General features: G+C 33.6%; 4 protein-coding genes and 1 long non-coding RNA gene across 6 annotated transcripts; 2 read left to right on the top strand and 3 right to left on the bottom strand.

Annotated features, from left to right (window-relative positions):
• Positions 1-139: 139 nt before the first annotated feature.
• LOC101262428 (ADP,ATP carrier protein ER-ANT1) lies at positions 140-5,004 on the bottom strand. Its single transcript, XM_004241561.5, has 4 exons — positions 4,762-5,004; positions 3,312-3,598; positions 1,304-1,675; positions 140-958 (listed from the first exon to the last, which is right to left on the bottom strand). Exons 2-4 carry the CDS (start codon positions 3,567-3,569, stop codon positions 647-649), a joined length of 942 nt encoding a protein of 313 aa, XP_004241609.1. The 5' UTR covers positions 3,570-3,598; positions 4,762-5,004; the 3' UTR covers positions 140-646.
• Positions 5,005-5,761: 757 nt separating this feature from the next.
• LOC112941706 (uncharacterized) lies at positions 5,762-7,116 on the top strand. Its single transcript, XR_003247273.2, has 2 exons — positions 5,762-5,921; positions 6,727-7,116. It is a non-coding gene; the product is annotated as an uncharacterized lncRNA (long non-coding RNA).
• Positions 6,401-9,263, bottom strand: LOC101262729 (isoaspartyl peptidase/L-asparaginase). The gene is made up of 5 exons (XM_004241562.5): positions 8,976-9,263; positions 8,599-8,832; positions 8,414-8,500; positions 7,665-8,133; positions 6,401-6,465 (listed from the first exon to the last, which is right to left on the bottom strand). Exons 1-4 carry the CDS (start codon positions 9,135-9,137, stop codon positions 7,672-7,674), a joined length of 945 nt encoding a protein of 314 aa, XP_004241610.1. The 5' UTR covers positions 9,138-9,263; the 3' UTR covers positions 6,401-6,465; positions 7,665-7,671.
• A 4,381-nt stretch (positions 9,264-13,644) lies between these two features.
• Positions 13,645-19,739, top strand: LOC101263327 (D-aminoacyl-tRNA deacylase). 2 transcript variants are annotated; one of them, XM_004241564.5, is made up of 9 exons: positions 13,645-14,020; positions 14,751-14,931; positions 15,024-15,166; positions 16,352-16,415; positions 16,769-16,821; positions 17,391-17,446; positions 17,797-17,871; positions 19,075-19,260; positions 19,393-19,739. In XM_004241564.5, the coding sequence occupies exons 1-9, from the start codon at positions 13,820-13,822 to the stop codon at positions 19,478-19,480; spliced, it is 1,047 nt and encodes a 348-aa protein (XP_004241612.1). In that variant the 5' UTR covers positions 13,645-13,819; the 3' UTR covers positions 19,481-19,739. The 2 variants fall into 2 exon arrangements, with proteins under 2 accessions (XP_004241612.1, XP_010322584.1); XM_010324282.4 differs by lacking the exon at positions 17,391-17,446 and having other exon boundaries at positions 13,655-14,020; positions 16,769-16,826.
• A 2,206-nt stretch (positions 19,740-21,945) lies between these two features.
• LOC101263619 (dof zinc finger protein DOF5.4) lies at positions 21,946-23,562 on the bottom strand. The gene has a single exon (XM_004241565.5). The coding sequence runs from the start codon at positions 23,110-23,112 to the stop codon at positions 22,192-22,194; it is 921 nt and encodes a 306-aa protein (XP_004241613.1). The 5' UTR covers positions 23,113-23,562; the 3' UTR covers positions 21,946-22,191.

Genomic DNA, 23,562 nt, shown 5'->3' with positions numbered 1-23,562 from the left:
GCCTATGTATCAAATCAGTCAGATCCTTTAAATGCTCAAAGAGAAAACTTAACTACAATGAACACATGACATGCATCTCTCATTATAATCCAACATGTAACATACTTTAGTTGGAGCTAATATTACAAAAGTGAAGATATTGACACCAAGTAACAATCATATTATGTCAAGAAAATCAATGCATTTGTACAGGTGAATTGACCTACTATTTGCACTTTCAACATATTTTTCTAAAGAAAAAGAAAGCCTATAGTATCAATGGTTAATTCCACTGAGAGTCTGGGGTAAAAGAAAAAAAAAGAAAACAAAGTTTAGAATGGACTGTACAGATAATACAGGATGGAGGCACTTGTTTCATTACTTCTGCCTTGATTTCTCTTGTATATGCTACTGCGTGCGCACTTCATTATTCTGTTCAATGGTCCAACAGCATCTATGCGAGTAATCTACAGTAGCACAAGTGATGAAGTTCATATTCACAGAGCTGAAACATTAGTGCGCAAGCACCCAGCATGTACTTGTTCTCTTTTTGTTCACAACGGTTGGTGAAATGAATGCTCTTGACATCTCTGCTTCTGTTATCAACTCACCCTCCACATGCATCACAAATAGGGTTGTATACATAAACAGTATTCATGCAAAGCTCTTATTTGTTGAAGGCTCTTTGAGACTCAAAACTGTAAGTTGGTCTATATACAATTTGGTGTAATTTGTCATACCCTGCAAGTACTCCAGCCCCTGCCACACCATAAAGCATGTTTGCACTTACTCCTCTAAAAAGTGCAGCAAAACCTTCAAGGCGTATAATTTCACGGAGTGCATGCATGGAATTCTGATACTTTGTTCCCTGCCCTGAAGTTAGCATCATTCTTCTGCGGACTGTGTCAAATGGGTAGGCACACACCCCAGAGAAAGTGGTTATGCTCCAACCCAACATAAAACTGGCAGGAAAATTGTCCTGTGTATACAAACGAAGGTTGAAATTAGTTTCTGCTCCCGTACTTTAACTGGTCATATGCATGTTCCCTGTTATAGAAGATCAGCAACATAACAAATTTACATCCCTTCCCCCACCAATACCAAATTTTATGTAAATAACAACTTTTTATTTCTCCTTATCTCATTTGCCCTTGTCTCTCTTCGTATGAAGGATATTGAGGAATTAATGTTTCAAGTCATACTACAGGCACAAGCTGTTTATAGTTTATTAAGTTGGCTCAACTATATCGACAAGAAGGAAATGGTGCAATAACAAAGAAAAAAATTCCAACCAGAAAAGTGCCAATCTAACAATCTAATTTACCTTTAAGGGTCCAACTAAAACAATTGGCTTCATGGAGTCATAAATCCCAAAGTACATGCCTCGGTACAGGGTTATTCCCATAATTGAGGCTCCAAAACCACGATAGAGGCCACCAATTCCATCACTTGACAATGTCTTACCATAAACATCTATTAGCCCCTTAAACTGACGTTTACCATTAAGTGGACAATCCTGAGCATCCATCGCCAGCCGAGTCCTTGCATAGTCCAAGTGATAAAGGAGCATGGATGTCGTTGCTCCAGCAGCACTACCGGAAGCCACATTGCCTGCAAACCACTTCACATATCCATCTTTATCTTTTGAATATCCAAAGAGGTTCTTGTAGTAACCTTTGAAAGCAAAGTTGGAAGCCTGTGAAAGAAACAATTGTAAGCTCATCAAATATTATTTTAGTTGAACAATTGAAAATAATATCTATGAGAAATTACTGATAAAATGCATATGAAACTATAATTCACAATATTAAGATTTAAGTACAGAAACATTTCCATCAATTATTTGATTCTATAATTCATTCTCGCACTATATGCAATTGTGAAAAGGACAATCTTTTTGCGGATGCAAAGCATGATTGAAGAAACAAAAGGAAAAAGGAATGCAAGACACTATTTAAGTGATGCAAAGAGGACTTTATAATAGATAGAGTGCATCACATATACAGTATCTTTCAGCATTAACAGCCCATATTCAACCAAAACTCGGCAATAGAGATGAATGTAGCTTGACCGAACACATCCCAGCAAAATAATACAGGAAAGATCACAGATTACTACTTTCTTGAAAAGAAAGTGTGTGAGCAATCTACTACGCATACCGCATACCATACTCTTCTATAATCCATCTGACGCAACAGTAAAACAGTAATTTTCCATTCAGACTAAGCTATGAGAAGATCATTTGGATCTGGTCATATTGGGTACATCCATTTGACGAACCGATGAGTAGAGTCTAAGGATAGTTGCCCAGAATGGTGCTAACTTTGAATGAATAAAGAAACCAATATTTAAATGGCAGACTCCAGACTCAAACGCACAATAATACAAGGCATGCTGTAAATGTCCTGAACAAGCATGTGAGGAAGCGTTTCATGACCCAACCCCCAATAAGTGGGCATTCGCCTAGTCACATCCTTGTGCATATTGGTGTTCTTCTTTCACCTTAGATACTAGTGACACAACATGAGCTAATGAATAGTTCCTCGAGTAAATACATACATGCAGCTAAACACGAGCTAATGAAAGATAGTTACACTCTCCCAACATCTATTCGTTATCTCTCAAAACACAAGGCATAAACCCACAGGTTTCAAAAATGGAACTTTTCTCATAACACTTAGCATGAAGTGAGTGTTGGGTGAGTCTATTGGTTGCTTTGTAAAATTGTCGCTTTGGCACATTTTATAGCAGACAATGTTAGATTTGGTTATCTTATGGATCACCTGTGCATAAGAGTTTTAACTAAGAAGCTGCAGGTTTTTCACTAAAGTTGACATGGTAATTAAGAAAGACCTTGTTTGGGGGGACTTAGAAGGAGTCTGAATCATTCAGAGAACACTGTGAATACAATCAAGAAACACATAAAGGATGACTTACTAGAGTAGCCATCACCAAAATGTCCTAGTCCAAGGCAAAAGATTATGATAATTTTTAGTGGATAAGGAAAATGATTGCCAAAGTAGAGTAATAGACCTTATCTCCAAGATAAGCTGAACTAACCAAAACTATGTATAAAACCTTAGCAGATATCAGGGGCAATAGTAGAGCGGTGACTAGTCTCACAAACCAGGGGAGACACCAACTCCCTGAAGCATTACATCTACATTTTTAATCAATAAGTTGGACTTCATCAATCTAATTTTAGGTGGTATTTCAGGGGGAAGTGAAACATGAAGGTTAACTGTTCAGTGTGCTAAGAACTGATATAGAAAGTCAAGTAATATAGAGATAGAGGTCTAAAACATCACAAGGAGATGAGGAGGAATCGCCACCTGAGTTGGGAAATATCTTATAACATTGGCCTGGTTTCCCCTCCACAATGACATAAAACCCTCGTCTTGCAGAACTCTTTGAAAGCAATCACCAATTCCCACATATGGTCTCTTAAGTTGACCCCTCTTCATTAATTCTCCTTGATTCTGCAACAAAAGCTTTACTCGCTCAATTGGTGCTGCAGCACTTTTTGCGAAAATGCCTGCTGTTCCTCCCATCAGAAAATCAACAGAAAATTTTTCTGATCTTGTTTCCATTTTAGGCCCCAAGTTCCCCCTCCTTAATCCTGCAAAAGCAATCCGAGGGGCATAAATATGTCTATGAGAAATACAGGAGAATAATACTATTGAATTGTGTATCTAATTATTGCATTTACAGACACTACGTTAGACTCTTTTTTCAACTAGGATACTACATTACAATCCTTTTTCAAGTAGGATTCCATATACTATTTCAATTCCTATTTTAAGTAGAATTATATATATTATTCTTGTTCTTATTCCTATCTAACAACGTCAACAAAGTAGAACTCACCAAATGAAGCCTCTCATGTCTACTTTCCTAATGGGTGATAGCTTCATGATCCCAATTTATGACCACAAACATCATGCAAGCAACAACATACAACAAGTAGAGATTCTTTCTTTTCTTCTGGTAAAGCTTAATTAACACTTTAACTTACATTTATCACAACATCACATTTAGAGAATCTCTACCTTTATAGACCACTAAATTTATCAACTGAAAAAGAGCAGAATGGATACAGAAGACATACTTCAAAAGTCTTGATTATTTTGAAAGTGCTTTTAGAAAAAAAGAGCACTTTTTGAGAGAGCAGCTTATGATTGGTTAATCAAATCTTGTTTATCCAAGGTTCCAAAGTGCTTAAGGGGATAAGCTACTTTTTTGGCTTCTAAAAAAAACAACGCTCAAAAACACTTCACCTAAAATCTTCGCCAAACAACTCAACTTTCTAAAAAAAGCATATTTTCTTACAAAAATAAGTACTTTTGGCATCGCAAAAGCTTGGCCAGATAAACTTATGTATAATTGACCCCATGAAAGAAGGTGAAGTTCATCATCCAACCCATGCTTCAACAAAACCCGTCCTCAATCTACTATCTAAGTTCCCAATTTTTTACCTACCAATAATACAAAACATATTTTTCCTATTTACAATCATTCCCAATACCCCAACTTATTTGAAATTAAGGCTTAGCTATTATTGTTGTTCCTAAAAGTTGACAATTTCTCCCCTTTCAACTATTAGCTCCACAGTAAATTCCATATAAGAGGCTGTAGCTTGTACATTGATAAAGATTTAAACTTGCAAACAATAACGTTGTTGGGTTCGTTGAATGATAACGATTTAAGCCTCCATTATCGCCAAATTACAACATTGGATTTAGGGAGAGATATCAGCCAAAATAAAAAACAAAAAAGCGTTACCTGATGAACCAGTGAGGAGGAAGAAGAAGAGGTCACCAACCACCAGGCGGTGGCGGAAGGTGAAAGAGAAGGATGCTCACCAATTTCTCGATATTTTTTGAATATCTTACATTAATACATTACATTAAAAGAGAGCCGTGTTGTTTTGTGCGTTTCACATTATTTTGGCGTCGAATTGCGCAATCCCATAAATTTCGCCCTCGTCTTTATCTATTTTTTAATAAAAATATCCGGTTTTCCTCCTCCTTTTTTTTTTTCTTTTAATGCTCCGTCCATATCATTGTTTTTTTTAGACTCAAATTATAAGAGCTTTGATTAATATTTTATGATATATATTTTTATCATATTGATATGTAAAAAATTATAATTTATAGTACTTTTCGTATAGTTTTTGAATATCTAATTTTTCTTAAAAATAATAAATTAACGTAATCTAATTTGTCTTTAAAAATTAGTCAAATTAACCTTAGAAAAAACCTAGCATGATAAATAAAAGTGAACAGAGGGAATATAATAAATAATTTTGAAATAAGTCTATTTTATGTTTAATTGAGATCAAACAGTAGGATTGAAGGCGGAGGAGCTAAGTGGGATTGATGGTTTTGAATGTAGATTGAACTCAATAACTTTTTCATAGATTTTGTATTTTATTAGAAAATTAAATAAATATACAAGTAACTTACTGCTGAGGAAGGAAGTACTTTCACGACAGAGTCGTGAGTTCGAACCCTCCCTTTTCTCTCCTTTTTAAGGGAAATTTATAACCCTAAACTTGTAATCCTGGTTCCGTAGGATAACTAATTACTTATTTAGATATTTGATGTAAAATGTGTTTGATGCCTAAACGTATTAGTATTGTTAGGACTTTTTAAAAATATTTTTTAAATAATTTAAAAAATTCAATAATATTATTTAAAAATGTGTGACGTCTAAAATTTCAATATGCCGCCAGCAAGTTGAATCCCTTATGATTTATACCCACTTGTCTACTTGTGCAGCCACTAACCAATGTTTCCATTTAATTAAAGATTTGGTAGTTTTGTTCGAAAATTATTAGTACAAAATATACTGTATTATGTAAGAGAGTAGAGAAATCACATGGAGATGGTGGGCTACTTGAAAATATCAGCTAATGCAAACTGAAACAACCAATCGTTGAGGTAAGTGATTTCTTTTCATTCGTCTAAGTTTTAATGGTTATACTGATATAAGGTTACGCACGCGTAAGTTGATATGAACATTACAAATCGTGATGTCTCAGCCCACGACACCATATCCACATATTACGTAAAGAAGCATTTTTACTTTGTAAAAACAAGAACCTATGGACATGATAGTTCATTTGCCAACCTTTATTCACAATCCATGGAGAAACCAGATTAGATAGACATAAACATACACATTATACATAGTAATACAACATTTAAGTCACATAGAAAAGCAAAGGAGACATCTTTGATCCTCAATGTTATACAAGGAAATATGTGATTTAACCAAGTCTAGGCTCTTGAGCAACTTTTCCAGATTCATCCACAAAGAGACGAACCCGGTCTAAACGATAATCCATAGTCACCATTGAATTAGGTGGAATTATATGTATCTTCAGCTCTGGTTTCTCCTCCTTTATCTTCCTCTCTGCTTCCTCTGCTGTCACTCCTAGCAATTCTGGCCATGACATTTTACCAGCTGGTGGGCTACTCAAATCTGTTCCAAAATTTGTTTTTATATTACTATAAAACAGAACTACAAATCGTAGACGAATCAAAGATCTAGAATCGGTGAGTTCAAACAGAATAGTAATATCTTATATATATACACATCTTGAACTGAATGTTATTGGTACAAGTTTGTATTCGAAAACAATCCGTTCAACAATACTGAATTATTGGATATACACATATTATCTATGTTGTTCAAACTCTCCAAAAATGTTATAAGATCTTTCTGAATGGTCTACTTTTGAAGAATCTGACACGCACTTGACGACGGAACAACATAGAAGAATTATATACAAATTTTAGAAGGAGAATGAGTAGAGAAGCTAACCAAGAATTGGTAATGGGGCTGGTGGTGATTCTGTTGGAAGTTCATCAGAGAGCTTCTTTGAATCCTCTGACATGATTAAGATAAAAGAAACTATATTCTTTAGAGATTATTTATCTTTCTCTCAGTCTATGGTATCTTGATTTCATCAATTCTATTTCTTGCTTACAATAATTGGGAATTAATAATGGAGTAATATTAATAATAATATCTACTGCCGGCCAACAAGTTGTACCCACTTATACTTTTTCAAGGTACATCTGATCTTGCAGATTGTATACCTACTAATCAAACTGACTCATGCTGTTTAAAGCTGTCTTTTATATTTTACTCTTAAAGTCCTTATCAAGAAAATGATCCTTAATCTATTAGTGTTGATACATTTTGGTCCTTGATATATACACCTTAACGGATTAGTTCTTGGATGTTTGGAAAAGTTGACCTTTTATATCAAAAAAGCAAGGAAATTATAAATTATTGAAATAAAGGAAAAATGCACAAGTATCCCTTCAAACCTATGCTCATATCCCAGAGACACACTTATACTATACTAAGGTCCTATAAGCCCCTGAACTTATTTTATAAGTAATTTTCTACCCCTTTTTGGCTTACGTGAAATTAGCTTGAAAAAAAAAATCAGTCAATGTTGGACCCACAAAATAGTGCCACGTAGGCCGAAAATGGGGTATAAAATTACTAATAAAATAAGTTCAGGGGATAATAGGACCTTAATATACTATATGTGTGTCTCTGAGATTTCGGATATACGTTGAGGGGCTACTTGTGCATTATCCCTAAAATTTAAGCATATATGAAATATTCAAAATGTCTCGAGTTTGAGGAAAAGACTAACTCCTTACCTCAAAGTTACCAAATTGCTACTTCTGTTTTTCCATCTTGAGTAGCACAAGCTCTAAACATGCCGGTAGTGTTAAATGGTGTGACGACTTCCCCTGTGGCAGACACAGCAATCAAGCCAATAGTCCCTTTTGGTGTAGATTCTTTTATAACATAATCTGTTGCTTCCTTTAGAGTAAGTCCTTTGTATTCCATTAGGGCAGCCACATCTCTTGCTACAGTTGCGCGGATAATTTCTTCGCCTTTGCCTGTACAAGACACTGCACAGAATTTATTTGCATATGTCCCTGCACCAACAAGGGGAGTATCTCCTATTCTACCAACCATCTTGTTTACTAGTCCTCCAGTAGACGTAGCAGCCGCTAAATTTCCAGCACTGTCAACAGCTACACATCCCACCGTCCCAATTTGGCTATCCCCATTGGGAACTGGTGGTTCATCAACTATTGGCATAGGCTGTGTATAATCTACCTGAAAAGTTGATTGCATACATGTTTGACATTAACTCCGAGACTGAGTATCATTCAATGTTAACACAAAACGAGACGAGACATATGGAGATAGACTAAAGTCACAAGCAAGGATTAAACAACTTTTGAGTGATTTTGATTGATATCATAATATGAACTATGAAGCATTAAACAATCCCAATCAAAAGAAAACAGCAGTTCATTAATGCAATGTCGATTCCAAATCCAACTATCAAACATGAACACGCGAACATTCTAGCAATGAGGACGGGGCAGCATACCTGAACACTGTTAGCTGCTTTTGCTTGTTTCAATCTCTCAATATTTTGCGGAGTGATAAAATGACTGGAGTCTACAGTTTCAACCCCCTGGATAACAAAATCGCCACAATTAGCAATTTAAGTCAAGTTACTAGACAAAGGCAAACATTTGGTATCTACGACTAATGAACATTATTTTCACAAACCTGTTCCCTAGCAAATGCTTCGGCTCCCTCAAACGCAAGATATATATGTGGAGTTTTCTCCATGACTAGCCTAGCCAGAGACACAGCATTAACAACTGTAGTGAGACCAGAAACTGCTCCACAGTTCTTTGTACCTCCATCCATGATGCAAGCTTCCATTTCTACTGTGCCATTGTTCGTCAAGACAGAACCTCTACCAGCGTTGAAGTGTGGGTCATTTTCCAGTTCCCGCACCTGTTTGATTCAAGTTAGATCACACTAATCTTTATAAAAAAAAATAGAAGCTTCTTTTAGATAGTGATTACGAGTACGAATTCAGGATTTACATATTAGTTCAAAATGCTCAACTAAACAAAAGAAGAAAGCAATATACATACGACAAGTTCAACAACGTCTAAAGGTGATTTGTGGGAATTAAGAGCATCAATGGCAATGTCCAAGCAACGACGGAGGCAGGATTCTCTGAGTTGACGGAGCTCCGGTGGAAGATCACGGGGAATGTCACCGGCACCACCGTGCAGTGCGATAGCCCAACCCATACTCACCAATATTATTAGTGCCCCTCTTGTTTTGGTGATGGGTTTTAAGAGAGAAGATGAGTAACACAACACATGATTTGTGCTCTACGTCTCATATAAAGTACCAAAAAGGGTGAAAAAAACAATGCTCACGTGATTAATAATTCGATGCAAAAATATTCGAATAGTTAATAATTATTTTATTTCAAAAATATTTTTATGAATTGTGTAAACAAAACCTTTGTTATTGTTAATGATATTTTAAATGTATTTTTTTGAGTAACTTTCACATATAAGAAATATAAAAATTATATTTGTATGTTATAACTATAATTTGTATAATTGCGCTCCATAATAAATATATAAATATATATATATTGCTATATATATATACTAAAAAAACAGTTATATAATTCTTTATACATATAAAAAAAAGAATAACTATACATATACAAAGAAAATAATTATATAATTCACTATATATATATATATATATATAAAAGAAAGCAGATGTATAGAAAAGATCAACTGTATAATCTGTGTATGTATAAAACGTGAAAGAGAAAGACAAAAGAACACTGGACATAGAAATATTTATATTCTATAATTTTAAGTGTATAGGACGAAGATATATATATTTGCATGTGTATATACAATTTTCTCTGACTTTATACAAACAAAAATACAATTTATACATTTCATTTCTGTTTATATAAGCGAAAGAGGCAAGGGTGGCGAACGAGATTTGGGAGAGTGGCGAATGAGATCTCGGAGAGGGAAGAGAGGAGAACGATAAATACAATTTTTTTTCTCGCTTTATAAAAGCACAAACGCATTTTATACATTCGTATTTGTATAAAAGCGAGAAAGGCGAGCGAGACTGTCACCAAACGAAAGTAGAGAGTGAGATTCTACTAGAGAGAGAAGCAAAAATAACAATAGTTTCCTATAGGTACAATCAAATCAAAGTATATTTACAATATTTGATTTGAATTAATATTATTTTATTATATATAATTTTCTCTATTTTTTTCTGATAAAAATATTATATTAAAAAAAAATCTGTTTGTAATAGTATAAACTATTAGTACTAGACTAGTAGTTGACTAGCCCTCGTTTTTAAAACGTTGCGAGGATGAACGGGCGGCTAACGTTTTCTCCTTTACGAGGATTAAACAAATGTATTTTCTTTAATAGTAAGGTTCATTCTCCAATAATATTAAGAAAATAACATAATCTATAGATAGTTTTTTGTGTTGCAGAACTGAATTACATAATATACTAATCCTTATCAAATTTTACATGCAGTAAAATATATTGTATGTGTTGTTACTGTAAGAATCAGTCATGTAAAATATATTGTATGTGTTGTTACTGTAAGAATCAGTTCAAGGTTAGTAGAAAAACAGAGAACAAAGGTAGAAATAAGGTTTAGGAACATTTGACTCTTTCTAAACTCTATTTACATAAATACAGTGTGAATTGTTAACTCGTTATCGTAATAATAATGAATGTCAGAAATATAATTAAATAATAAAAATATTAATATTTAGCTGTTTAAATAATTAAAAGAGATGATCACATATTTTTTGAAATATTTAAATATTTTGAAATCAAATTTTCACATACATAATTCATAAAATGAATCAGACCCGTACATATAGAACAAATGAGATGGTCATAAATTTCAATAACTCTGATTTTGATCCTACAATTAAGTAACCAAATAATAACATGAATAATATATATAAAATATATAAGTTAATACAAAAAAAAGAAGGATAAATTACCTAACTACACACCTTTTCACAACTTATTTTCTATTATTCCTTATCATTTTTAAAAATTACAAATATTCCTATTTTCTTCAATTTCTTTCACTTCTTCAGATACATCACTCTAAATAATCACCCTCACGATTTTTTTCTTTTTTTTCACGCCTAAAATCACTCTATGATATCACTAATTATCTCCATCACTCCATTTTTGAATTTCAAATCATTTCTTTTTCTTTTCCAGCTCACCAATCTTCTTCTTCATATTTCAAATCTTTTCTTTTTTCTTTTTTCAGTATCTTCTTCTTCATCCACTTTTTTCTTTCTAATTCATTAATTATAAATTTTTCAAAATCTTTTTTTCATCTTTAAATTTTTTATATATACGGATGAAATATGTACGGGCGATCTTCAGAAAGAATATCGAATAAAACGAAGCAAAAAGAACGAAAGAGAAGAGATGAATTAGTTATTTGTCAAACGACGATGGAAAGTTACATATGGATTCTAACCCACCATTTAGTGTTGGTCTTACCTGATTACGTCTACAAACGGAAATTCTCATCCCTCATGTTTGTGATTCGGAATCGATGAAACATGTATTTCAAATTCTAACTTACCCATTAAGAAAGATACAAAAAAAGGAAAAGTAGAATATGTTACTAAATACTCTTCTCCGCTCGAGCTTCATATTTTCAATGTATCTAATTGATTTTAATCTATAATACCTTTGTTTCAACACCTTTTTCTATCTAAGATTCAGATCTTCTATGTATCTAGTTAATTTTGATTCATAAATTTATGTATAATGCATTCGTTTTAACTTTATGGTATATTAAATCTGTCTTTTTTAGTGTTATCACTGATATGGTACATCACTCTTACAATAACTTTCGTTATTATGTAATATATCATGTTTATATTTACAATATTGATAATATTCGATTTTGTTTATCATGTTTAATGTAAATGTATTTGATACATAAACACTCTTGAATGTATCAAGTTCTATAATGTATCTTCAATCGTATTCAAATTTAAAATTGATATGTAAACAGTATCAGAATCAATTGGGTATTATGTATCTGCACTCTTTAATGTTTGTTCTATCTTATTCTTGAAGAAGGATTTCGACTTTAAATCAATTATGAAACAACGCTAAAAAGGGGACAAAGTTGGATTTGTCTTATCATGTTTGTCTCAAAGGCACAAATTTCAATTTATCTTGTCTATTTTATTTTATAATTTAGTTTTTTGATACAATGACTATGTTTTGTGCAATGTACCATGTTTATTTAACCTAATGTTGTAGATATTTTGACTAGTGAGATTTATGCAATGTATCATGTTTATAGTTATTATATTGATACATAATCTAATATTACTGATACTTCGACTAGTGGATTCTATGCAATGTATCATGTTTATATTTATTATGCCGATACATAACCTACTATTGTTGATACTTCGATTTGACACGCGAGTAATGTATAATGTATCATTTACAATATATCAAGCTTTATAATGTATCGATAATATTTCTCAAAGCCATCAAGTGATTTTTAATTTGATTTCCATCGAATAAGATATGCAATTTGATTGTATATAGATATCTAATTTTCAATCATACATAATTTGATACACACTAATGACTATGATATATTTATACAAATTACTGCTAAATATTCATTATTTTGCAATGATACATATATACAAATTACTGCTAAATACTCATTAGTTTGCAATGATACATTTTGTACAAATTATTGATACATATTATTAGCTATGATACATTATAAAAATTATTGCTAAATGTAAGAATTGAATGAATTCAATTTGATCATTTGTTGTTTCTATATTCAGTAAAACACACAACTATAAACATGTAAACAATAACTAAAACAAATTGATTAACATGTATTCACAATGTAGTAATATTCAGAGTCATTTCAAGTCGATGTTTTCATTATCTTCTAGTGCTATAAAAATGTAAACAAGCGTAATACACGACATGTTAAACTCATGATCATCATGTTATTGCAAAAGCAAAAGTAAGAAAAGATATTGTTCAGAAAGTTGAACCACAAAATACATGATATTATAATAAAAAAACAAACACAAAACAGTTAAGCTTGATCCCATCAGTAAATATCATCACTAACAATAACTCGACCTTGTTTTCATTCAGATTTAGATCACCCATTGCTTTCTAGCTCCAAGTCATTGTTCGGCGCAATCAAAATATGGAGATCGTTATAGTTCTTGATATAGCTGCACAATAGCACTAACTTCCTTGTAAGGATTAAAGCAATCGAATATATCTGAACCATCTCTCCAATTATTTACAATGACAAATTTGAGATTCAAGATTTCAAATTGATGGAGAAGATGAAAATTTTGATTGTTGAATTTTGTAAAGCTTTTACATAGTTGAATGGATTGATATAAATCAGGTTTTGCGTGATTTATGGAAAAGAAAATCAGATCTGCGTGATTTGTGAGAAAGAAAGTCAGTTATAAGTGATTTGTGAGAAATAAAATTAATTTTACATTAATATTCCTTAATAAGTGCAACATATAAATTTTATAATGTATCACATTTAATGTCCGGATGAAACTTAAGTATCTTAATGACTAATATTTTAAGTGACTTTTGTAAAATAGAAAAAAGTAGAAATATAATGTATTTAAGATCTTACACTAGTGTGATTTATGCAAGGTATAAAAAAAAAATTATGATATGAAATAGTACTAATTTGAAACAATATCTCTAATTAAATTTCAAAACTTATATTGTGAAATAGCCCACCTAAAACCTAATCTCTTGAACCAAAAGTTGAAACATCCTATAATCCTCCAAATACTCCGCAAGGTTACATTTTTGCAGTGAAAAGGGAAGATGAGTGCTGCTTATCCACCAGTTATAGAATGATCAAGATTGGGCTTTTATGTCATAGAAGAATATCATCAATAAAACATTGCTTCAGCAACATTTTTCATCAAGATTTGCTTAGCTGTAGCAGAGGAATGGTGACACTAATAGTGGCTACCACCATAGACCCTGCTTCCATTGGCCCTGCATCTGCCCTTCTAGCCATGCCTGGATGGCACCCTGGTCCTCCCATTCAGGTAACAATTTCAATCTCTTCTCTTATCATTTTTCTTAATTTTCAATTTCTTGAAATTAGTCCCTTTTATGCTCCCCATTTATCAATCAATCAACTAGACTGATTGGGGGTAGGCTGTATGAATTCTACACTGACTGTCATAATACCTTGAGATTGCAAATAGGAAAGAAAGGGTGAAGGAGTGTAGCACACAAGGACCTAATGGTCAGTGAAGTGGGCTGAGAATCATGAAGTCTCATGCTCAAATAGGAGATTCAAGTTGAGGTGTGACTTGACTGCAGAGGCTGTAGAGTTCAAGTTTGTTCATAATTGTGTGATGTGATGATCCTTTTCTTAAACTTACTTGTCCCCAAACTAAAAGGGATGAGGGGAAAATGCTCATCTCAAGGCCAAAAACACTAGTTGATTTTTTTTTTCATATGTAGAAGCTTTGGTGGATAGAGTTACTTGATACCTAATGTTGGTGGGAGGTAGCAAACTCCTCTTGTGATTAGTCGCGGTGCATGGAAGCTAGCCTGGACACCATAGTTATAAGAAAAAGGAGTAAACGGTTGCATTATGAATCGACTTCCTTATAGTCCCCTCGTAGATCAGAATTTGATGATTCAAGTGTATTGTAAATTTATAAATATGATTTCAGCGCAAGGAACAAGATGAAGTGAGATGCAAGCTTTAAGACATGCTTAAACTAATAAAGCTGTTATTTTGTTTGGCTTTGTGCATAAGCTTAGGATGTGCCAAGTTTTGTGAATCGAGATGTAAGGCTATTGAAACATGATAGCAGCATTGTGAAAGAGGACCACCTGGACATGCGTTGGGAAGATACCACAGGCGAGACGGTTGATGAGGTTATCTTTCTTAGCAAGCACACTGCTGCATCTAATCGTCCTGCACTTACAGTTCACCCCATAGGTAAAAAATGGTTTCTGCTGTATATGGTTTATTTTCTCTGTATATGTGGAGTATTCAATTCTTGTTACTTGTGTTGGGATGGTTTACATTAGGTGTGCCTCACCTAACAGAGGGGGACCAGCTGCCGGTAGGTGGGAAGCCTGCCTGGGCTGCACCACCGAATCCACGTATAGGACCGTGGTTTAGACTATTGAAATCTATTGCTGACTCACAGAATCTAACTCCTGAATTCGAGGTAACATCCCTGTTTAGGTGACTTTTCACTTTGGCATTCTTATTAACATTGACTTTTTTATGTTAGGTTGACTAGTTATTGCAGAGTGAATGTTCGATTCAGATAAAAATACTTAACTTGGTTTTGATTCAGTGTTGGAGATTGAACTGGAGATCCATTTGCTTCGTTGCACTTCTAACTAAATTTCTTGTGAACATGTATATCTTGGTTTTTTATGGTTGTTACCTTCTCCTTTGAAGCATAGACTGTTTCTAGTTTAATTCTCAGTAGTCAAGAATTAGCTGTCGTTCTACTCAAAAACTGCTTTTATATGGAATGTTTGAGTGGTAAGGTGAATCTAGTTGAACTGCTTGTCTGCCTTTGTTAACTACTGAATAGTTTTGTCATGGCCTGGCTTTTGCAATGCCGACTTAAGATAACTCTAGATCAGTCTTCATTCTTCACCCTTCTGCTTTCTATTGGACTGCCACATTAGTTGAGAACATTTATGCTTGCTTTAGTAAGATTACATTTTCTCCTTTTTGAGTAGTAGTCATTGACCATTCTAAATTAGATTCTACGTTCCATTGCTATATGACAATTATACAATACATTTCCTACTCTTGCAAATTAGAATTGGTGGACACAATAACTTTGGATTAATTATTAGAAATGTTTACTGAATCACTTCATAAAAAAAGCAAGATGATAAAAATGGGGCAGAGAAATTAGTGGTAAGGAATAAATTATTATAACCAATGGAATATCTTCGATATTGATGGTATAAAACTAAAGTTATTTATATAGTTATTTGTGAAGTAATCAACCATGAGAAAGGATTGTCTTATACATCGCTGTACCTCCGGGCTTGGTTATAAAAAAGGAGGATTGTCTTAAAAGACTACTAATTATTACCGTTGAAATTACAGTATGACTAATGGACCAACTTGAAAAAACATGACATTTTATAAATTGAACAGATATAATCAATGTATTCAGTTTTTTTAAATTAGATTACTGATCAATAACACTGCGTTTAACTATTATAAATTGATGTTGGATTTGAGCTTAAGATTGATCTTCCCATGCTGCATGGATTTTCAATCCAGTAACAAGTGTAACCTTTTGATTTTTTCTAATTTAATCTACTTTGACGTAATCATCTGTCTGTAATGGGTACCTTTCTATGACTATTACTTGGTGTAGGTCACATTGGAAGCTACACATCATGGTCCTGTAACTAATGCACCCACAATGTTTGTAGAGATCGGTATACTTTCTTTTACCTTTCATGTCTGAATAATTTGTTTGACCTTCTGCAATATATTTTCTTTCATTTCTAAATAGTGATTTGTGTACTTTTCCATGTTAGCATAGTATTGGTCAAGTATCGACTATAAATAGTTAACATATTACTAATACTAAATCATTAATGAAAAAAACACTCAACTCGATTATTCACACAGAGATAAAACATTTTGATGAAAATAACTTATTAAAAAAATTATGGGTTTTGTACATTATTATGTAGTTTTGGTTAAGTATGTCATCATCAAAAATCAGGATAACACTCTCCACAGCAATTTCCTTATCTATTCAATTGAAATTTTGTTTATCGTGTAGGCAGCACAGAGGAGTACTGGAAGAGGCAGGATGCTGCACAAGCCATTGCCTTAGTTGGGTATCCTTTTGCTGCACAAACTCTTCTGCAATATTTATCGATGTGTCATCTGTTTCTGTTGCAAGCAAACCCTCAAACCTTTGTCTTATGCTTACTCATTGCATTGGCTTTTGCCAGGCCAGCTGAACACTTTAGTGCTGCATTCATTACTATGATGGGCTTTTACTTGCAAAAAAGGAATCAGAGGAATATTTTTATTTCTATTTTTAAATACCATAGTTGTTATATAACTTCTGTGAATCCCTCACGATGGTACCTTACATTAACCACTTTCTTCAACTTCCGTTTTGTATTGTTTCTGTTGTCTTTGGCCTTTGGGAACTCGATGGAGGAGGTGGGGTAAAGATGGTGAATATTCTTTAGGGATGACACGTTTCCTGTTGCATTTGGAAATCTGATATATTTTTAAAGCCTGCATATGTGCAACTTTAATATGGATAGCTCCTTGGTATCTTAGCATTTTGATATTTCCAAAGCTTAACCAGTGGCATGACTAAAACAATGCTGGAATTATCCCATCTTTGTTGGATCTTTTGTAATTTTCCCTAATTGTGGTGTTTGCAGTTAGTCTGGGAAGGACTAGGGCTCGGGGGAGGGGATGCAGTGGGGGATTGGAGCAGGTACGATTCAAGTAATAGTATCTTGGTCATACTGTTGCTATTTCTTCTTCTACATTACTAGCTTTTTGCAGAATCAGACCTCATGAACATTTGTGGGACTAGAAGTTCATCCATCTCCTTAATAATTTGTGGTAGCTTTGATCTACATTTCTCGTTTACGAATGCAATTTCATCGCTAGAATATATTTAAGCAAAAAAAAAAAATGATTCCCTCGAGAAAAAATATCAGTTACTTCAACTGGAAAAGAAACAAGAACGAAGAAATATGATCCTGATCAGAAGATTCACTTGATTATATGTTAATTTGTGATCTTTCTCCATTATCAATATCTACTTTCAACAAAATGCAGAAATTGTTGTCTGCAAAAGATTCTCCTAGGAATTGGTGGGGGACATTATGTACCACGGCATATGGATATAGTTCGGTAAGTTACTCAGTCACCTGAAACTGTAATTCAAGATAATGAGCAAATAAATAGATATTCTGGTTGAGAACTCTTACCATGGCTTCAAGTAAGCAGTTCAGACGTATTACCTTTGATATACTATCATCAAAATATTTGTTTTCATATATGTTATTGAAGTTGGATGATTCTACTAGGAACACTACAGGTTACTAATATGACAGTTCAAGTAAATGTAAGAGAAAGCTGTTGTGCTGTTGAAATTACTTTATTGTGTTTCCTGCCCCCCCAATCCGTAAATTTTTTTAAAAAGCAAAGATAGTTACCTCTTCAGCACCTGGAGAAAAAGAGAGGTGGCAAGGTGTAGGGAACTTGTTGTGTGAAAAACTATGAGGTACTGGAGTCAACACGTTACAGCAAAAGGAAGGAAACAAATGACATACCACCACGAAAATCCTCAAAAGGAAAGAAATTTTAATATATATACAATGTTTCACAGGTATTATTTACCTGTCTCATAAGTAGAAGAGAACCAGTCCCTCTCTTTGCCTTTACTGTTAACATATAGGCTACTTAAAGAGCAACTAGGCATTGTATGATGGAGTTCCATGTGGTTTCTCTAGGCAAAGCCAAGAATGCTGGATTCAATTTAGCAGAAACATTTAGGCTTATAGTCTCCTTATGACTATTACCATAACCAAGAAAACCAACTGATGATGGGATGATTGCTACTTCAAGCTCATCTGGTTCATTTAGATCAGCCAACCTGACTGAGCTTCTCAAACATGAATCGGATGCTGAAGCATCTTCTTTGAACTGTTTGCAGTGAGCCAGCGACGATCAAAATGTAGAATGAATTCATCTATTGTTGATGGGAAAAGGGCCAAATATGCCTTTAAATTATTCTTAATCGAGCAGACATGTCACATATGCCTTTACCGTTCAATAGTTGGTCCACATATGCCCTTACTTTAACTGCTGCCCCTAATTAACACTGTTTAATAAGCAAAAAAGATCCATATATACCCTGAAAGTATGCCAAATTGAGCAGAAGTGCACATCGTTGATAATCTTAACATTTCTTTAATATGTATAAAATTTAATTATATTTTTCAACTCGTGTTTTTGTAATAACCAAATCCAAGCATGAATTTCTTGATAAAGAGTTGTAGTTTGGTTTACTTAAGTTACTGTTATTATGTTGCAATTATGTGAATTATACAGGAAAGATGGAGTTTGGGTTGGACACCTTATTGCTGGATATTCATTACCAATGGAGGACCCTGGTCCGTCCAAATCGCAGTCCAACTTGGAGGTGGGTGGAACTTGGAAACAAGCAATCAGAGTTGCTTTTGACACTACTAGCGCAGCTTTTCCTCAAGGAGAAGTACTAGCACATCTCGATAACAAGTAAGTATTCTTCGAGTAAACAATGCATCAAACGTAGTTATTTGGAATGCGTCTACTCCTGAATAACTTTGTTGTAATTATGAGAATCGACGTATCATGGAAATTGTTCATTATTTTTGTGTGTGGACGCAGGAGTTTCAAAGGTTGGCAAAGAAATGCTATAGTTGGATTTTTAGCAGAGCAGAACATTAAAGTTGGGAAGCCAAGTGATTTCTGCTAATTCTATTACATTTCTCTCTTTTATTGCAACTTGTAAGAAATAAATTCTACTTAGTGATCTACTATCAGTTCAAAGTTTCTATGGTGAAATATTTGAGTAAACATAAAAGCCAGAAATTAGTTTGTTGTTTATATTAAATCAAAGTTTCTATGGTGAACTTTGAAATAGCATGACAGGAAATGAGTGATAATTACTCCATTGAGTATGTTATTATTTACTCCCTTGAAAAAGTATTTTATTAGAAATTTATTTTACTAAATTAATGTCTAACCTTATTAGTTATGTCTTTAAAATTAAAATATCTTAATCTTGATAGATAATGTACTTGTTGCTAATAAGAGATGAAAGGTATCTCCAAAAACTAATTAAGGTGAGCAAAAATTAATCTGAACATCGTGGTCATTATAAAGAAAAAAGAAGGTAAAACTATAAATATACCTTCAAGCTATCGTAAATAGTAAGTAGATATCCTCCGTCATACTTTTGATACATTGATGTTCCTACTATTCAAAAATTAGAAAATATAAGCACATTCTTTATACTAACGGACATACACATATTGTAATCTTATCTACTGAATCAACATCTATTAAATATCAGATCGACAGATAACATTCGTTTAGAGTGAATGACATATATGCTTTAATTTTTAAATGGTAAAAGTACCAACATCTCAAAAGTAAAAAAAAAGAAAATATCTGCATATTAATTCCGATAATTCAAACGTATATTTCTCCCTTATTCCAAAAAAAATATAAAAAAAATTAGGATAATTTACATATTTATGTAAAGAGAAAACTAGAGAGGAAAAACTAAGAAGGCAAAAGAAGAAAATGTAGGATGTGTAGGGGTTTAATGAGGAGTGAATTAGAGGGACACACACAACAAATGCATGAGTCTGACTGAAGTGAAGCCCACGCATCTGCACATGCAAAGTGACATAATATCAATAATAGTGTCACATCACATGTCATCTCTATTACATCATTTCACCATCAATCCCCACTTGCTGCTTATTACTCCTGTTCTAATTTATGTCGCACTTTTTTTTAATTTCGAATGTTAAATACTTCCGTTCTATTCAATTATTAAAATTTATAATATATTTTATGAATATGAATTTCATTTCGAACTCTATGCGCAAGTTTTCGATTAAATTTAAATTGTTTTACTTTTCAAAAAATAAAATATGTCACATGAATTAAGACGAAGAGTATGTATTTTCTCCATCGTAATTTATTTTGACATAAAACTAAAATAACTTTTATTTTATCAATTTTAATTTAAAGATACGTAAATAATTTTTTAAAAATAACATTTTTTATGAGCTTATATAAGTCTCATCAAATATTTGAAAATAAGTTGCTACGAAGATTGACATTCTCATGGAAACAAATGAAAAATATAATTGACAACAAAGTGAAACAAATTGAATGTTACCCTCTGTCCTAATTATTATTTTCCTTAGATGGCATTAGCAAAGAATTTTGGAGGCATAATTATTAATTTTATTTTTAAATTATTGACAGTCTTAAACTGAACTTCAATACACATACGAGATACACAGTAAATTCTGTCGAGTCTAAAGATATTCTTCATACTTTTTTTGAATTATTTATTCAGCGTTCCATTCTTTTTTAAGAGTTCAAAACCATTCGTCATCTCATATTGCATAAGAGCGGTATATCTATATTTAGTTAATTAAATAGAAGTATGTTTAAATCAATTAATAATTTGAAGATGAAACTAATATGTTGCATTAAAATTAGAGATTTCTATGTTATTCTCCAAAACTTAATAAGTAAATAGAAATATCTTATCTTATTCCTAACATAAACAAGCTCGTACAGTATTAGTTTCGATTGACGGTATAAAATTTGATTGATAATTGCCGTATAAATTTTTTAAATATTTAACCATCAATCACAATAATTAATAATTCAAAATATTTAATAAACGTATAAAAATTTTATGATAAAAATAAATTTATTTAAATCGAGGGAGGGAGTAGGGTGTGTATATTTTCACTACTATAGAAGCACGTTGGTATGTGACCACACTCCACTGCTAGTTCGTAGTCCTGCACAGCTACACTACAGTACCCTATTGCACTTAGCCTGTCACCTATCCAAAGAAAAACTGTTCCACTACACAACAAACCGACCTATATGCCCCACTTGCACCACCAATCACATCATTACACGTACCTCCACTTCCATAAATCATGCCACGTATAAACCATAATTAGCTCGGGTGGCGGTCCCACTTCACCGGCCGACCACATGCCCCCACTCTCAAATCCCTTCTATCCGTACATTTCTCTAATATCTTATCATCAAAATATCTAAAACTAAAAACTTCTACGTATCCTCACTTTACTAATTCAACTTCATTTTGAAAGCTAACAACTAAAACTTTGTTAATAATTTAGATGATGCAAATCAAAAATTACAATACGTTCTATGTATCCTGATTAACTTAAAACTTTCATTTGCAATAATATCTAAATATACTCCCGCCGGGAAAGTTAAACAAAAAAAAAAAAGTAATTAGCGTGGAGTGGTTAGTTACATTTGCATGATAGAAATTACAAATTTCAAAACCCTAACTCCACCCAAAATAAAAACATGAACCGAATTTAAAAATAGGATAAATGAATATACATACCAACATAGTTAACAAGATATAACCTCTCCAAATTTTTTGTTCCTTCAAGGGAGAAAATTAAGAGAGTTATCATTTTCACCCCACTGTGTTTGACTCCAGTAAGATTGATGATCAACGGTACCTGTTAGATCATACAATCCATGATCTCCACCAGTTTGCCAATTCAGTGGAGTGAGTTCACTATTGCTTTGATGTAACCCGGGATACTCATCAACCCGACCTGTTTGATTCAAAAAATCCGTACTCATCTGTTCCATCTTCATCTCACCGGATGTCGGCAGTGTTTCTACCATCTTCGTCTCTGTATTCCATTGCTCGTTTGAGTTTTGGTTCTCCGGCAATCGGTAAGCCGGGATATCAACCATGTTGAATGGATCATTTGATGACGTCATCATGTTTGTGAAGTTTCCGATGTCCTGAAACTGATCTTCGACTGAGTTCTCCATTAATGGCTGATCATCGAAGGTTTGGTTAGTACTGTGAGGTATGAAGAAATTGGAATCTGGAAAGTTGAGATAAGTGGAAGCAGAGTTGGAAGAAGTTGCCGACACATCTTCTGTAGTTGCGGCGCCGGGGGTATTCGCCGTTGCTGCCGCTGCCGCTGTTGTTGTAGCAGTAAGACTGGAACTCTCACTACTAGAATTAGTATCAGACTTAGGTTCCTCCGGTGTGTCGTCGGCAGTAGTCGATTTCGGCTTTGAACGCTTGCTTTTCCGGCAACCACCACCGACGGGGACGTTACGGAGTACGCCGCCTTTAGTCCAGTACCTCCGGCAACTCTTGCAGAAGTGACGTGGCTGAGAGAGATTATAGTTGTTATAGTAACAGAATTTAGTGTTGAGCGAATCGCAACGAGGACACTTTAATGCTTGGTGATTTTGGTGGTTATTAGGCCTTAGTCTCCGATCACCAGCACCGCCCAAAAACCGCCCTCCTCCACCTCCAATCGGATGTATATCTTGCATATCTCAATTTTACCTAAACACCGGAAAAAATGGCTGTAAAAATCTTAGATCATAATTTCCCGGCGAGATTTCACATTTGCCGACATCTGAATCTGCAACAATGAGTCGGTTCTTCTTATCAGAGAGAACAGAAAGTGTGTGACAAATATCCTTTTCTATATCTTGCAATGTTTTTATGATCATAATATAAAGATAAAAAGACGAGAATATCCTTGTTATACAGTGATAATAACTGTTGTAGCCACGTGATAAGTTTTAAAATTTTACAATTAGCGGATGTGACCGTACGGTCCGTGGAGGTGTGTGGAGAAGGAGGGACACGTGTACGGCGGAGAATGAGTAGCTAATAGCGTCCACGAATCATAGGGTGTCGGGTTGTCGGCCAATGCGATATTTATGTAAGTGGGAAGCTTGGTGTCAGTTATAATTGATTCATAACTTGCCACGTCG

Source organism: Solanum lycopersicum, chromosome 6 (assembly GCF_036512215.1).
Source record: "Solanum lycopersicum chromosome 6, SLM_r2.1".
NCBI classification, from domain to species: Eukaryota; Viridiplantae; Streptophyta; class Magnoliopsida; order Solanales; family Solanaceae; genus Solanum; species Solanum lycopersicum.
Note: the sequence above shows the minus strand (reverse complement) of the source record. Positions and strands in the feature narration are given on the sequence as shown.